Source organism: Salvelinus fontinalis, chromosome 7, assembly GCF_029448725.1.
Source record: "Salvelinus fontinalis isolate EN_2023a chromosome 7, ASM2944872v1, whole genome shotgun sequence".
NCBI classification, from domain to species: Eukaryota; Metazoa; Chordata; class Actinopteri; order Salmoniformes; family Salmonidae; genus Salvelinus; species Salvelinus fontinalis.
Window position 1 is genome coordinate 49,532,891 of NC_074671.1, and position 15,543 is coordinate 49,548,433.

The 15,543-nt window shown below is 47.2% G+C and overlaps 1 protein-coding gene across 7 annotated transcripts in view; it reads right to left on the bottom strand.

The window, feature by feature from the left end:
• LOC129859593 (protein Shroom2-like) overlaps positions 1-15,543 on the bottom strand; it is a 26,977-nt gene continuing 11,434 nt past the window's right edge. For 2 of the 7 annotated variants that reach the window (XM_055929549.1, XM_055929542.1), the window contains exons 3-12: positions 10,460-10,570; positions 10,099-10,116; positions 9,861-10,001; positions 6,940-9,541; positions 6,631-6,716; positions 5,388-6,113; positions 4,036-4,626; positions 2,988-3,168; positions 2,122-2,394; positions 1-1,777 (exon numbers count right to left, since the gene is read on the bottom strand). In XM_055929549.1, the coding sequence (XP_055785524.1) occupies positions 1,505-1,777; positions 2,122-2,394; positions 2,988-3,168; positions 4,036-4,626; positions 5,388-6,113; positions 6,631-6,716; positions 6,940-9,541; positions 9,861-10,001; positions 10,099-10,116; positions 10,460-10,566 (4,998 nt within the window). In that variant the 5' untranslated portion in view covers positions 10,567-10,570 and the 3' untranslated portion in view covers positions 1-1,504. The other 5 variants (XM_055929548.1, XM_055929546.1, XM_055929543.1 and 2 more) reach the window with 5 other exon arrangements.

Here is a 15,543-nt window from a genome sequence, read left to right on the forward strand (position 1 = left end):
TCAGAGTCATACTGTTTATTGTCTTCAAATTGATGTGAGAGTACAATGCATGCATGTATGGTAATACAAAGTATGGACATACAAATCCTTTAGTGTTCAGTGGCAGACGCCCAGGCACAACGTCAGGTTGAGATAGGTCCCTAAACATGGGAATTCTGGGACAATAAAGTGCTAATTCAATCTTTGATTTTAAGATCCCTTTGTTGGTCAAATCGCACCTTCCGCTTTTAACCCAACTCTTCCAAAAGAAAGAAACTGCCATTCAAAATACACATACATGTTTCGGAGAGGTGCAGGGGTCTGTTATGGGAGGGGGTTAAGTGCCTTGCTCAAGGGCACAATGGCATGCAATGGCATCTAGGATTTGATACCAGGAACCCTCCGGTTGCCAGCTCACTTCCTGACAGAATTTTTTCTTGCCGGACCCGGGACTCGAATGAACAATCCTCCGGTTCCTGGCTCGCCTCTGTACCTGCTGCTCACAATGGATTTCAAATGTTTAATTACCTTTTTATACTTTTGGAATTTAAAAAAAAGACCCAGCACAGGGGTAAAAAATAAACATTGTCAACGAATACCATACTAATGTATGGGTAGTGGGGCCTGAGAACAAGATTGGTTGAAAACATACACATCTATGTTATAGCTATTAGTGGTGTGTGTAGTATGATTTGTCCTGTTGGGCAAATATGAAAATAACTTTAGACTTCTGAACCAAACCAGCACTGTCCCATTAAGGAAAAACCCTGTTAATGATCTAATTATAAAACCTATACTTCACAATAAGAATATATATCATTTGTATTGTAATTAACTACAACGTAGGTTTATAGGTGAGTTTACCTGAAATGTCAAGTCATCTGTAAATATTTTAAAAGGCTACAATAAATTACTAAAAAAAACCAACATCTTCCATCACGCCTTATATTAAACAGAGACGCTCCACCTCGTCTTGAGAATCATAGTCCTCACCATGAGGCCTCACCAACATCCCTGAATCAAACACATTTAGCAAAGCAAGTTTCATCGATCTTAATGAATTTCTTCTAAGGAGCTACTTTAAATCCAGAAACAGGGTGTTTCTTCAGCACAGAAAAACAGCTCCTGTCTGTTCTGTGGAACTGAAATGTAACAGGCTTCAAGAAGTCAGTCAACTACAACAAAAAGCACACAGAAAATCCATCATATCCAAGTCCAACAGCGCCTCTCTGAGGCTCTCTAGTGGCCAGTCTGTGTCAGTACACCACATCACCTCTATGTGGCCATTGTCAGAAAGAAAAGTCTAAACGAGATCCTTGGAACATCCCAACTCTGACGTTGCCCTATTGAAGTTGAAAGGTTAAGGTTAAGTTTAGGGTAAGGGTTAAGGTTAGGGTAAGGGTTAAGGTTAGGGCAAGGGTTAAGGTTAGGGCAAGGGTTAAGGTTAGGGTTAAGGTTAGGGTAAGGGTTAAGGTTAGGGTAAGGTTAGGGACGTCCCAAGCATCTCGGATTGCACTAAGCATCGTCAGAACAGCAGCCTTTGCTCCAACAATAAACTATCCAGCAGACATTTCAGCTGCTCCTCTCCAAGTTTGATCTTGTCTTCCAGCTTGCGCTGCTCGATGATGAGGGCCGACTTCATCTTGACAAAGTGCTGGTAGTCTGCCAGGCTCTCGTGGCTGAGGTGAGCAGCCATGATGCTGTAAACCAGGCGCTCCCGCCGGTCAAGGTTCTCCTTGAGCTCTTTGGCGTCTTCATGTTGTCTGATCAACAACTTCCTCTTCTCTGACAGGGTGCGCTGAGAGATGGAGGGCAAACAGAGGGTGCAGATCAGTAAGAGGGATACTAACAATTGCAGGGAAGCAGTTATGATGGAATCAATCGAACAACTTCCTGATTAACTTACAGTACACACATCAATTCATGTTGAACATGAATATTGTAAGTTGGTAAATGCAAACATCCCTTTAGGCTGGTTTGTAATACCACTATAGCTCTGAGCTAATGAGGATGAGTGTTAACCATCTAATCCTGCCTCACGAGCAGTGTGGGGAGTGAGCTATGTCCTGCCTTAACCCCCACCCTACCCCCTAGCCCCTACCCTAGCCCCTACCCTAGCCCCTACCCTAGCCTAGCCCCTACCTTCTCTTCTGGTGTGGTGTCTTCCTCCAGACTGTTGAGAGCGTTCTCCACCCTGGCCAGTCGGCCGGACAGGGACAGCAGCAAACTGACCACCTTGTCCAGATCTCCCACGAACATCCTGAACTTGTCCAGCTCGTTGGGCTTGCAGACCTTCTGCACCATGGCCTCCACCTCGTCCCCCAGAGAGTTGTTATCGTGGACGTCCTCCTGAAGGCTCTCCCTGGCCTCGCGCAGCACCTGCAGCTTCTTACCCAGGCTGTCAATTAGCTCTTGCTGTGGGGAGAAAGACAGGGACAGACAAGGAGATGACATTGGAGAGAGCCATTTCACAAACTGAATAGTACTTGGGGAACTATTCCTTAAATCCTGGAGAGCTGCAGAACGGCAGGTTTTTGTCTTGGCTCAGCAGTGAACCACATTCAGCCAATCAAAGTGTTGAAGATCAGTTGAATCGGGTATGACGACGCTAAACTTGGGGAAAAGCTGCAGTCCTGTGACTCTCCGGGAGCTGGATTGATGATCAGTGATTGAGATGGCATGAAACAGTCAGCAATAATAATGTTTCATTGTCACATACACCAGATGGGTGCAGTGAAATGTGTTGTTTTAGAGTAGGGCTCTTCAACCTTGTTCCTGGAGAGACACCGTCCTGTAGGTTCCTACTCCAACCCTAATCTCGATTCCATAATTAGCTTGTTGATGAGCTGAATCAGGTTAGTTACAACGGGGGTTGGAGCAAAAACCTACAGGAGGGTAGCTCTCCAGGAACAGGGTTGGAGCAAAAACTTACAGGAGGCTAGTTCTCCAGGAACAGGGTTGGAGAAACTGGTTTTACAAGGTCAGTATACTACGCTGTGTCTCTGTACCTTCTTGCTGGCCAGGTTGATGTCCAATTCGTCCTCCGAGTCTTGCTCCAGCTCCTCCAGCTCGTCCTCCTGCATGTCCTTCATCTTGTTGAGCAGCTCAGCCTTGGGGGCAGACGTACTGTAGTAAGAGGAGCTGGTCACCAGGGACCCTGTGGCAGCAGACATACCCTCCTCCTCTCTCCTGGAAGGGATAGAGACCGAAAGCAGAGGGTTATTTAACCAATAAGGCCCAAGGATGTGTGGTATATGGCCAATATACCACGCCTAAGGGCTGTTCTTAAGCACAGCACGAAGCGGAGTGCCTGTATACAGCCCTTAGCCGTGGTATATTGGCCATATACTTCAGAGGTGCCTTATTGCTATTATAAACCGGTTACCAACATAAATATAAAAGTCGTTCTGCGTCATTATTATCTGATATACACACACGCCTGGAATGCTGTTGTAGCCAATCAGCATCCAGGAACCAAACTACCCATTTTTTAATTCTGGTCATTAGTACTGTATATTCCCTTTGTAGTGCAATACTATTGAGAAGAAAGCAGGCACTAGGATGTCACGTGAAATGCAGGAGGTGATCGCTCAATATCGATGGGCCAGAGCAACTCCTACACTTCTAAGATCTCAGAGAGGTCGGTTAAAATTGCAGGTAAAATATAAGGTTTATGCCCCTCCTCCAATGTATTCAGTTGTAGTCTGTGATTCAATATACTGCCAACAAGGGGCATCTGTTAAGACAGCCACAGTCGATGGGTTGATCAGTGTTTATAATTGGACTAATGTGTTTTTGTCATGTATACATTTCCCTCTACTCATCCTCTCAATGGGAAAAAACATTAACACCCCATAATGTGTATTTTAACTCATCTGAACAAATACTTCTGAATTGGGAGAGGAAGTCAGTCTGATAAAAACGTAAAAAACACAAAAATACACAGAACGATGTGTGATTATCTAGATTATGTTATGACTACCAGTAAATGCCAAGTTCATTTGTTCATAAATGTTATATTTCTAGACTGGCAGATCCCACTCCCAGTCAGCTCACCGGTCATCCGTTCCCCTGTGTGGCAATCCCTGTTTGGGGGAGACTTTCCTCCTCTGGTGCCCCCCATCCAAGATCTGCTCCTCCTGGGGGAAGATCCCCTCCATCAGATCCATGGTGGTCTTCATCTTACTCTGGTCCAAGATGTCCACCAGGGACTTATCCTTGTCCATGATGTCTCTGGCCAGCTCCTCTCTCTTCACATCCTCCTCCGAGTTACTCTTCTGAGGCTGCTGGAGACCCATGGTGGAGGTACCGGAGGGTCCGTTGGTCTGAGACTGCCCAGGGGACAGGGCCTCTTCTGGGGCTACAGTGAGGGTTGGGTCCCTGGGGGGACTCTGGGGCCCATGGCGTGTGTAGGGGGTGTAGGCACGGAACAGGGAGTAGGGCTGCGGCTCAGGGGAGGGCAGGCTGGTCGGTAGGGGCGGGGGAGGGTCGGGCCCCTCTGAAACTCCAGGGGGCCTATTTTTCTCGCTGTGCAGCAGGTACTGGCGGCTCTCCCTCTCTGTGGTGCTCTCAGCATGGACGATCTTCACAGGGACCTTCTTCCCTAAATTGCTCATCTCCATCACAGCGTTCGTCCTGTTCTCTGGCCTGTAGCGAGACAACAGTAGCTCGTCTTAACTTACAGTTATCCAATGTATTATGAGAAAAATGTGTGAAATGTTGTCACTTGAAAATGACACAAATAATGTTATGTACACATTCTTTAGCCTTTAGTCTACTTTACAGCTCAGTTTACTGAAACTGAAATAGGATTTTATGTCAGGAGTGAGTCACATTAACCACATCTACAATATACAAGCTTTACAGTCCATGTTACTGTCTGACAGTTGGACAGGTTGAGTCAATGATAATTACAGGGATGGAACGGCGCCGCCGACTGAAAGGTCATGCAGTCAGTCAATCATATGACCAAATAAAATTACAGCCTTCTGTCTCCAGGCTTAATGTTAATGCCCTGGCTACTGTGGCAGAAATACTGTATGTGCCCCAATGCTGAGCAGCTGAAACCAAATCATTGGGAAATGGATCATAGGAAAACTAAACCATTGCATTCTGGTCTGTGGCACATCATACCATGTAATTCCAAATAATCTTCCATAGCCTCCTCTATCAATGTGCTGCTACTACGATAAAGAAATGAGACTTCAAATCGAGCTGCCTCAGGCTACAGAATCAGGAGATAGGCTCCTGAAACTAGGGGCCGTTCTGGCTCGGACAAGGCTTACTGTAAGTAAAGCAACACAACACAGGACAACAGTCCCCAGTTAGTTACGTAAGGCTGTACAGTAGTTTGAAGGGGAGCTGAGGAGACGGGCATAAGAATGCCAGTTAAGCTGCTTAGCACTTACCTGCTCTGGGCTTCATCCTGCATAGACACAGAGACAGGGGGCTGGTCCGTCAGCCTCTGTGGAGCAAACTGAGGAGAGGGAGAACGAGTCCCACCTGAGGAGGGAACCGTCAGACTGGCAGGCTGGTAAGAGAAAAAAGGAGAGTGGGAAGAGGGGGAGGGTGGCGGCTCTAGTGTTGAATCAGCTGCTCCCTCCTCCGTGTCCAATCCAGCGGGTCTCCCGGGGGAGGGAGAGGGGAGCTGGGTGGAGCCCAAGGAGCAGGCTTGGTTTGGGGCAGGATCCAGCTCTGTGCCATGGGGGGAGCAGCTGCTGCTGGATGATGGTTCAGCCTGATGGGTGCAAGGGCCAGGCAGGAATTCCTGGGAAGATAGTCCGTAGGAGGAGGATGTGGTTGAGGAGGTTTCCAGGCCTAGGAGAGCCCAATGTGGCATGATGATGAGGCCTGTATTCTGGGGCTTGGGAGCGGGCGTTGGAGGTGGTAGTGGTTGCTCAGGCACAGAGCTGTGGGTGTGGTTGGAGGGGTACGGGGGGAGAGCGGGAAGGTTGTGGGCGGGGTCCGCAGAGTCACGTTTGTATCTGTGGTCGGAGGGGTGAGGGAGAGGGAGGGGGGTGGCCACGTCTCTGCTGCTGTGTGGCTCTGTGTCGGTCAGTCTTGGAATAGACGGTTGTGGAGGCTGTGGGAAGTGGTCGAGCAGGGCTGGCTGCTCTCTGCTCTCGCTCTGCCCTCTGTCAAACAGAAGAGGAAACTATAAGACGACCAAATACTCACACTAAGTACATATTCAACTGAAATGAGGAGCAGAGTCCCTTCATGAATTGATTTATTCATTTTTATTTTCACAAATTCATCACATACTATGCATAAAAAAATATAAAAAATAACTAAAAACATCAACTAATCTCTGTAATAACACCCAGGGTGCAGCGAGTGGGTTTACAACCTGAGACCTGAGTTGACAGTGAGAGCCTGAAACAGGATTGGTTAACACTTTTACATGTAGCTTGACCTCTCAACCCCTTATAACTACACCTGGGCTGAACTGGCATGCTCCCCCCCCTGCCCTAACTCAAACTGCTATTGTTATTATACTGTAGTACACACTCATGTACATACGGGTGTGCGTTACAGCACCGCCAACAGGTAACTATCACCTTGAAATGTGTTCCAACAATAGGTGGATAGGTTCTAACCGATCTGAGAACAGAAACCAGAGTCGAGAAGAGAATAATGTGGAATGCTCACCTGGTGGTGTAACTGCCTCCTTGCTGGTCCCGTCTGTGATCCAGATACGGCTTTTCAACAGAGTCTCTCCATGGCACAGGGATCTTCTGAAAGAAAATGAAGAACACACTGAATTGCCTTAATATAGCTGGCCCAATATAACCTTCTGTTAAAACAGCACTCTGGCCAGCTGGTTTAATGTTTAGACAATACAACGTGGACTTTGATATCTATAAAACAAACTCATGCATGTCTGTGCTAATGTCAAAGGAAGTCACGCAGATCACTTCACTACCGCCACACTAAGAACCAGTCGATGGAAACGCTCACCTGTGTGTAGAAGTCTTGTGAGGGAGACGATCTGGACCTCTCGTGGACACAGACAGACGTCTCCTCTGTTCCCTGGTCCAGGATGTTGTCAGCAGAGTGGTACCTCCCCTGGGGCTTTGTGTCTGAAGCCTTCCTCTGCATGTCCCAGGTGACCTGGTACTCAGCGAATGTCCCCAGCCTCTGCTGCTCCAGTAGGGCCTGTCTGCCTGCGGAGCTGAGGGGGTCTGGGTGGTGGTCACTGGAGGTCTCACTGGCCAGGCCCGGCCTCCAGCCCTCAGTTTCCCCTGAGTGGGCTCTCCCCCTGGCCTTGCCCTCTCCGTGCTCCAAAGTGCTGGAGGTGGTGCTGGAGCTCTGCTGGCCTGACTTGTGGATGGTTGAGATGGCGCTGCAGAAGGAAGGTTTAGCAGCCATTTCAAAGAACTTCCGCCGGTCTACAAACGACCGTGCTGTTCCAACAGGATGTTCTCCCTCACCCTCCACTCCGAGCTTGTTGATCTTGTCTGGCTCGGAGAACGAGTGGACCCTCTTGTTCAGAGGGAAACGCTTGCGGCCGCCAATGCGGGAGACTATGTGTGAGTTGGGTTTGGTTAACAGAGCCTCCGACCCTGACCCGGGAGGTTCTAGGTCTCTCCTCCTAAAGGATGTGGCCTGGAGGACCCTAGCCTGCGCCTCTTTGAGGTGGTCCTTGTAGGAGGAGGAAAAGGAGCCATCGGAGGAGGTGGACTTCCACCCCCCCGGGTCTGTCTCCTCTTCCTCTGGCTCCTCCGTCTCGCTGGGGCAGGTCAGGGTGGCAGCACTCCGGCTTTTCTGCAGCTGGGCCCTCTTTAGCTGGATCTCGTTGCGGAGGGTGGTGGCATATCGGTCGCTGCGTCTCGCCAGTTTGCCCGTTGCCGTGTTGTCCGTTAAAGCCTCCTGTATGGCGTGGTTGGCTTCTCCCCCGCCGTTGGATGGTGGTGGTTGTGGTGCCGTAACAGGGTGATTGTTCTCCACCAGGCTCTTACTCTCCTGTGCTAGAGAATGAAGCATGGGGCTTCTACTCTCCTGAGCCAGACTGTGGAGCATGGGTGTCTTTTGAGAAGAGATCTTGTGGTTCTCCTGAGAGACCCAAGGGTCTTCTCTCAGTGGTGCCGCCTTGTGGTCCTTGGGCGGACTGGGAGAGTAAGAACTTCTAAGCTGGGCCTCTGTAGAAGGTCTCTGGCCCTCACTCCTCCTCTCCTTCTCCTCAGTGGTAGGTTTACCAGATGAGGATAAGGAATTAGAGGCTGTGTGCCCGTAAAGCAGAACATTGGCCGGTTGGAAATTTCCGTTCCGCTCCTTGCTGTTGGTGTAGGGCTGCTGAGGATTAGGAGGATACTTGACCTTGTTGGTCTTGTGGGAGGAAGTTGTGGAGCCCCTGTCATTGGAGCCCTTAGCTAGCTCCATGTCAGCCCTCCAGACCTCTGATTTGGTCTGTCTAACACGAGTCTCTGGCTGGGCTGGCTGCTTGGTTGTGATGCAGTAGTACCGGATGTGTCCTCCGCCGTCATAGTTCTGGTCGATGGTCGAGGTGGACAGGGACGTGGTGGAGGACCTCACGTGATTCCTGTTACTGCTGTTGGTAGGGAGCTCCTGGAGGCTGTGGTAGTAGCTCCCGACGCTCTGCGGCTTCGGTGGATGTGGGGCGGACCTGGTCTGCAGGTAGAAAGTGCTTTCGTCGCTGTACTGCCGCTGGTGATTGGGCAGGCAAGCGAAGGGAGACTGACTCTGTCTCACGTCCTGGCTAGACACCGAGAACAGTTTGTTTGGGTTGCTGAGCTGGTTGTGGTTGTAGTCAGGTGCTCCTGCTGCTATATTTGGGTGGAGGAAGTCTTTCTTGCGAGGTGGAGTGTTGTAACTGCACCTGGGGTCTACCCCGTTCTCATCGTGAGAGATATGGTTGCCCCGGCCTCTGTAGCTGCTGTTCTCTGGGGCCTCAGCTAGCCTGTCCACCCCTCGTTCCTGGTTCTTCATCTGCCCGTGTGGTGGAGCTCCAGGCCCCTCTGTGTAGGCAGGGTACACCTTGGTGACAGCAAAGCTGTCACTGCGTAGGGGAGGAGGAGGAGGAGAGGGGGGCGCTGCTACCCTCCTCCTCTCTGGGATAATCCACACAGGGCCTATGTGCGATCTGCCAGAGCCTGAGCTGGAGTAGCGGGAGCCAGGCTGCTCCTCTGGGACTGTCCTGGGGCTCTCCAAGCCTCCGTCCCCCTGGGGCAGCTGGAGGTACCGGCTGTGGCGCTGCTCACCCAGCCTTCCATCCTCACTGGTCTGAGTCTGGACCCCCTTATAGAACATGCTGTCCTCAGTCGCAGCAGCGTCAGTGTTGGCGAGGGCCAGAGCAGGCTCCGGGGGAGGGCTGGTAGTGGAGAGGCAACTGAAGGGCGATTCTCTCTTCCCACCAGACCCTCCACCGCCAGAGAGAGGCTCAGCGCTGCGGTGGTACCTGCTGGGGGAGAGGCATCCTGGTGGGAAGGGGTGTGAGGGGCGCTCTACTCTCTCCATATTCCCCACGGAGCTGAACTGGCTGGATAACTGGCGTAGATTCGAGTCGTGGTCCCCGCAGCTGGAAAGATCTTTTGTGGATGCACTAGAAATAAAACAAGACATTGTGTTAATAATCTGGTTAGCAGTAGCTAAATTAGATTTATATTAGGTATTATAAGCCACTTATTCTGTGTTTTCTTGTTCTTTGATAACTGACCTACTTTTAGATTTTTGTATACAATGACAGAAGATGAGAACCCCATAAGAATAATGGCTGCCACTACCTCTGAGGAGATGGAGTAACCATAAACTCTCTGAATGTAACTCAAGACAAATTCTCTAGGAACTGTGATGACCCTGATGGGCAGTGTCTGAGTAACATTGACACTAGGAGGAGGTCATAGATTCTTCCAGCAGCTCACCTGACTTCATGTTTGACCTGCCACACAGGTGGAGGTGGGGGTGCAGGTGGAGGCTCTTTGTGACTCTCTGTGGGTTCGGGGTGGTCTTCTGTGAACTTGGAGGAGTGCCATGAATGGGGCCGGGAGACTGGTTCATTCCTCCTACAGAGAGAAGGTTAAGGAAAGCACGTTATTTAAATGCAACTAATTCGAAACCAGAAGGTAACAGACAAACAATTCTTTCTCATTTCAGTCTCACCCCTTGAAGCGGTTCTTCCTGAAATGCATGTCGGAGAGAGGTAACAAAAATATGTAATTCAGTAAAAACACTACTACAAACTACTATAAAAATTATATGCAATCTGATGTGGAAAAGTTGTTCATTCATTGTGTAGAAGATATGAACCAAAACAATGAAATATAGACATAGACAGATGAGATACAAAGTGAAGCTCTCGCCCGAACAAACCTGACACACAGACAAGCACCACAGACAACTACAGTACTATACGCCACGTAATGTTGGAAGCTGGGATGCAATGGGTGACATCAACAACAGAGTGTGATTGGGTCGGTTTGGGATAGCTAGTGTACTGGAGGAGGTTGCTATTCCACAATACCTCATAGAACTTCGTAATATCTTGGTGAGAAAGTTCCTGGCCACATGTTTGTCAGTTTCTGATTCTGATGGCATGGTGGTCTGTGAGTCAATATCCACCATTTTCATTTTCCTGGGCATGCAGCAGAGGAGGAACACATACAATATAGTCAAAATCCTAAGACAAATCCCTAGTCACTATCATTTAACATTTTAGTAATTTAGCAGACGCTCTTATCTAGAGCGACTTACAATAGTGAGCACATACCTTTTTTCCCCCCTTTCATACTGGTCTACCAACTGAGCTACAAAGTACTGAAGATCCTCAGTATACTGTCAGTGACTGACCAATGAGAACCTTGCACCCCCTTCTGGCCAATAAGAGATGTATGCTTTATATTCATTGTACATCGAATGGTATGTAACATGGGTACTAATTAGTAGTTAATTTGGTCAACTCTTAGACGTTTGATGAATCAGTACTCAAAACGCAAGAGGAAACCACCATTGCAGTAGTAATCTATGAGAAATATCTGTTATTTAGAAGAACAACACTGAGACAGAATAGAAATGACCTTTAACATTGTCTGTCTGGTGGTCATCCCACTGCCATATGGCTGTACGGCGACAGACAGAGAGAGATCCCTTGAGTGTAAACAGCATGGTGTAGGCGGGGGCTTAGCCTTTGAATCAATTAGAAAGATGAGATCAGTGGTTTCACACTATGTGCAAGCTGGCGTCTGCTCAACACAAACCTGGGTTCAAATACTATTTGAAATATTTCAAATACATTTAGTTTTTGCTTTAGCCTGCCTGGAGTGCCAGATGGGTGGCGTTTGCACTTTTACAACTATTATATTGGTTCCATTGTACCAGGAAAGTTCAGTCAAGCCCAGATAAAGAATGTGAAATGATATCAAATAGTATTTGAACCCATGTATGGTCCAACAGGGCATTTTCAGTCCCTTTTTTTTGTCACCCTGTGACCCACACCCGGTTGGCACGACCAGAATGGACTAGACAAGAGCAACATATTGTGGACTACAGATACTGTATAAGTGTAAGGCTAAGAGCCACCCACTCAAATCCTTAACCTCTCTGATCTACGATATAAGACTCCTACATTCCATCATGGGGCCAAAGGAATGTGAAGATGTATTTTGCTTTGCAGTCAGCCCCAAAGGAGCTCAGTCTGAAGTGGGACATCAACGTTGGCAATCTTCCAAAAGTTCACGCACTTGGCTCATGGAGTCAAGCTAATTTATGGGAGGGAGGCAGAGGGCAACCTGAGAAGCTCTCCTCCTCAATAAGAAGCATAAAGAAAGAGAGCGTCAGAGACAGACCACGTAGGCACGCACGCACACCGACACGCACTCACTCACTCCCTCCCTCCCTTCCTTCTCCAGTCAGTCAGTGGTCCTGAGAGTGGTTTGCTGCCCTAACAGAACCCCAACAGAGCTCACAATAGAAATGCAAATGGCTATTCTAGTCAGGAGTCCTTATTGTCAGGGTTACAGCTGAACTGCCACAGCTATCCAGAGGGGAGGAGACGACGTTGGGGCTAGTTTCAGAAAATTCTCCTCCGGTTTCAGTGAAAACGACATTCGAAAACAAACAGTAGCGAAACTGACCCAATTGGGTGTGAATATCTAGGCTATGCGGGCAGCAAGTGTGAAACGCGTAGCCTAGACTGTAGGCTTAGATAAAAACAGAATAAATCAAGAGGAAAGCTTTGTAAATACACATGGAGGGAATTAGCATTTCAAACTGAAAAGAAGAGATTTATTGAAACTAAATTTTAAGTCGCTCGGCGTGGAGTTGACACAGCATTAGGTAGGGAGACGGATGAGAGAGAGGGAAGTCTAATGAGCTTAATAAGAAGAAATCAAAGAAAACTTACCAAAGAATTCTCAATCTCGCTGTGGCATTTCAGATGCACTCTTTTGTCAAGTTCTCTTTCAGCAAATAACAGCGTCTCAGAGAGCACTGATAAAGCAGGCTGAAAATGACTGCTCCTCTCCTCAGAGCCTTTCTACGCAGTGCATTCCTTTGAGACACTTCAATGATTGACAAGGCACTTCTACAGACCCTGGTCAGATTTTACAGCTTCTTTGGCAAAGGATCTATCTGTGCAAAGGAATCCTCCACATCCATAACTTCTGCTGCATCAGTTCAATCACAGAGATCTCAAACACCGACAGAGAGCTCTTCTGCCATACTCTTTACACACACAAACTGACTGACACTCCATCTTGGTGTGGCTCCAACAAGTGTGTTTGCTCCCAGTGTTGTATATAATAGATTTCCTAGGGGATTGTGGGGATTTACCTCGGGAGGGGAGGGGCCAGGGTTATTGTCATGCCCAGTGTCCTTGCTGTAGATCATTCTATGGGGCTTTCTCATTGGCTCACGTCCCATTAACCACTCGCATGGAGTTGAAAAAGTAAAATTGTGTGTGTGCTGACTGACGACACACACACACACGCACACACATAGAATCCTGGCATGAGACAAATCAACAGGGTTTCACCTAATTGCAGTTAGCTTGGACATGTAGCTCCGTTTGAAACCGTCCCAATTCCAGAGGAATCTGTAAAGCTGATTTGACGACAGCATTACAAAACAGGCAATTGGCAACCAACCAACGCGCACCACACAGTTGGCGGTGGGATGTATGCTGTATCGTAGCGACGAGACCTCCACTTAATTAATGGAGTCATAGGTCAGCTGACAATGGAGAGAAGAATACAGAAAAACAACTGATGGTACGCTCTCTCTCGTTAGTGAACACCGCAATGACCTTGACGGCAGAAAGACAAGGCCAAGATAACTAACTACGTGACTTCTCTATCTGAATGATATCAGTCACGGTGGAAAACACAGAAACTCGATACAGAGGGCAAAGAAAAAGTCCCAGTAGAGATTATTTAGTCCTGCAGTCGAAGAACAAGCGTCATCGACAGATACTCCACCATTACATTCCAGAATGGTGAGGGGGTTGGTGGTTAATGTATGTAAACCAAACACTGCAAGCCCCTAGACACAATCAATCCCAGTTTAAAATAACAGTCAACATTTCTAAGAGAAGAGCTATTTTTCGACTGGTTCAGATAACCAGGGGAAAAAACTGTGACTCTAATAAGGACGTAGAACTGTTGAATCACCACCTTGCTGGACAGAAGAACCAACCCAAACAGAATCAGGCAGTGTGGCCTGCTATGGCTCGGCCCACTGAGCCCCGCTGCCTGGTTTTTAAATGGGGGCTGAATGAAACAAGCAACACAATAGAAAGTGCCTGCGTAATCACAGCTGGGCTTATCGGCTGGTTAGAGAGGAGACCTCAGCATCAGGCTCCACACCCACGTTGCATGCCGTTCTGTTCCTACAGGGTTCAGATACCAGCCTGTAAAATATTCGGTGTAGCATGTGGCAGAGGAACGACGGTCAGTCCTCTTTACACTCATTCTACAAAAGACATCTGGAACAATAAACTGATGGCCTAATAAGTCCTAACACAGATCTGATAAAGTCACCCCAAAAATGTAAAGTGTCTGTCTCAGAGCAAATGCTTACTCTAGAGTAGAACAGTTTGTCTTGGTGTGGGAGTGGAGGTAGAGGGGAGGCCCTCACTGTCATGTTAACGGTTCAGTGTTAATCCGGGGCTTTGCCTGAGGATGGGCGACTCCCTGCCTGACAGAGTAAACACTATAGGATCTTCTTCTCCCTCCTCACATGTTTAAGTTGACTATACAATACCTCCTAAAGGATCATTTAACCACATTACCCAATTCAATTCAAAGTTGAGGAAAAAGTTGCTTGTTTTATTTTGGCTGTCAGCAACGCCGTTTTCAAATCTGATCATGGAAGGAGGACAAAACTAGTGTGACATAGCTATAATAAAGCAATATAGATGATTGTCATTGTGCAAAAATGACTATTTTTGAAACACTAAGACCCCTAAAAGATAAGCTTTACAGCAGATAGTTTGTGTCCTGCTTGTCCTGTGAGTCTCACTTCTAGATAACTCTTACCATTAAAGTGAATAACAGAGAAAAGCATACCTGAAATGATTTCTTCAATGAAGTCCTATTCCTACCCTCTCAATCCAGGCATATCAAGGGGAATACAACAGCAACCACCCCCAGAGCCTGGCTGTCCTCATTTGACTACACTGCCTTCCCAAAGCAGAGCTGATGAAAACAATGAGCTCTAGTGAGACAACCTATCCCAACTAGCAATGTCAACTCACCTAGGCAACATGGAACGTTCCACTTTCCACACCAAGCGGGGGGAGGCTAAATCTACAACACATTAAAAGAGTTAATACAGTAAAAGTCGATCTATCCAGATACTCCACAAACTATGGAATTTACACCAGAAATAAAGCATATTATTTTACACTGGTTCATATAGGATTTGCATAAGATTTTACCTGGTACAATCAGTCAATTCCCACCTTTTTTAACAGTGTTTACTACTTTTGCCGTCTTTCTAAGCTGAGTGAGTTCATGCCTGTGGCTTTACAGGTTGTAATAGGATTCAGGCATTAAGACGCTGGAGCCAGTCAGCAGGGACCTTGTACGATGTCATGAGGCATGAGTTTACACTAAAATACTCTAACATACTTCATTGGATTCATGTTCAATTTTTTTATTTTTTTTAAATCAGTTTTATGCAAGTATGTGCCTCAAGAGTGGCCTACTATACTATAACACACTTGAACAGGAAAAAACATGTTTATATGAACACAAAAACCACAAAGAGAAATTCGACTACATATAAAAACCATTCAGATTTTCATAGAGCACTGGGAGTTACAGGAATTCACTAGGCTTATATTACATATAAAACATATATAAAAGCATATAAATATATATATATTACATATAAAAAAGCATATAAATATATATATTACATATAAAAAAGCAACTTCGGCCACTAGATGGCATGTTGTTGTGCCTCTTCTACTTATTCCCATCTATTCTGCAGTTGTTTGTTCTGGTTAGCAGCAGGGAGTGTGGAAGACCAGAGTCCCGAGAGATGAAATTACATTAACAGCACAATACAACACAGAGGTGTGAATGTCTGATTGAGGATATTCAATAT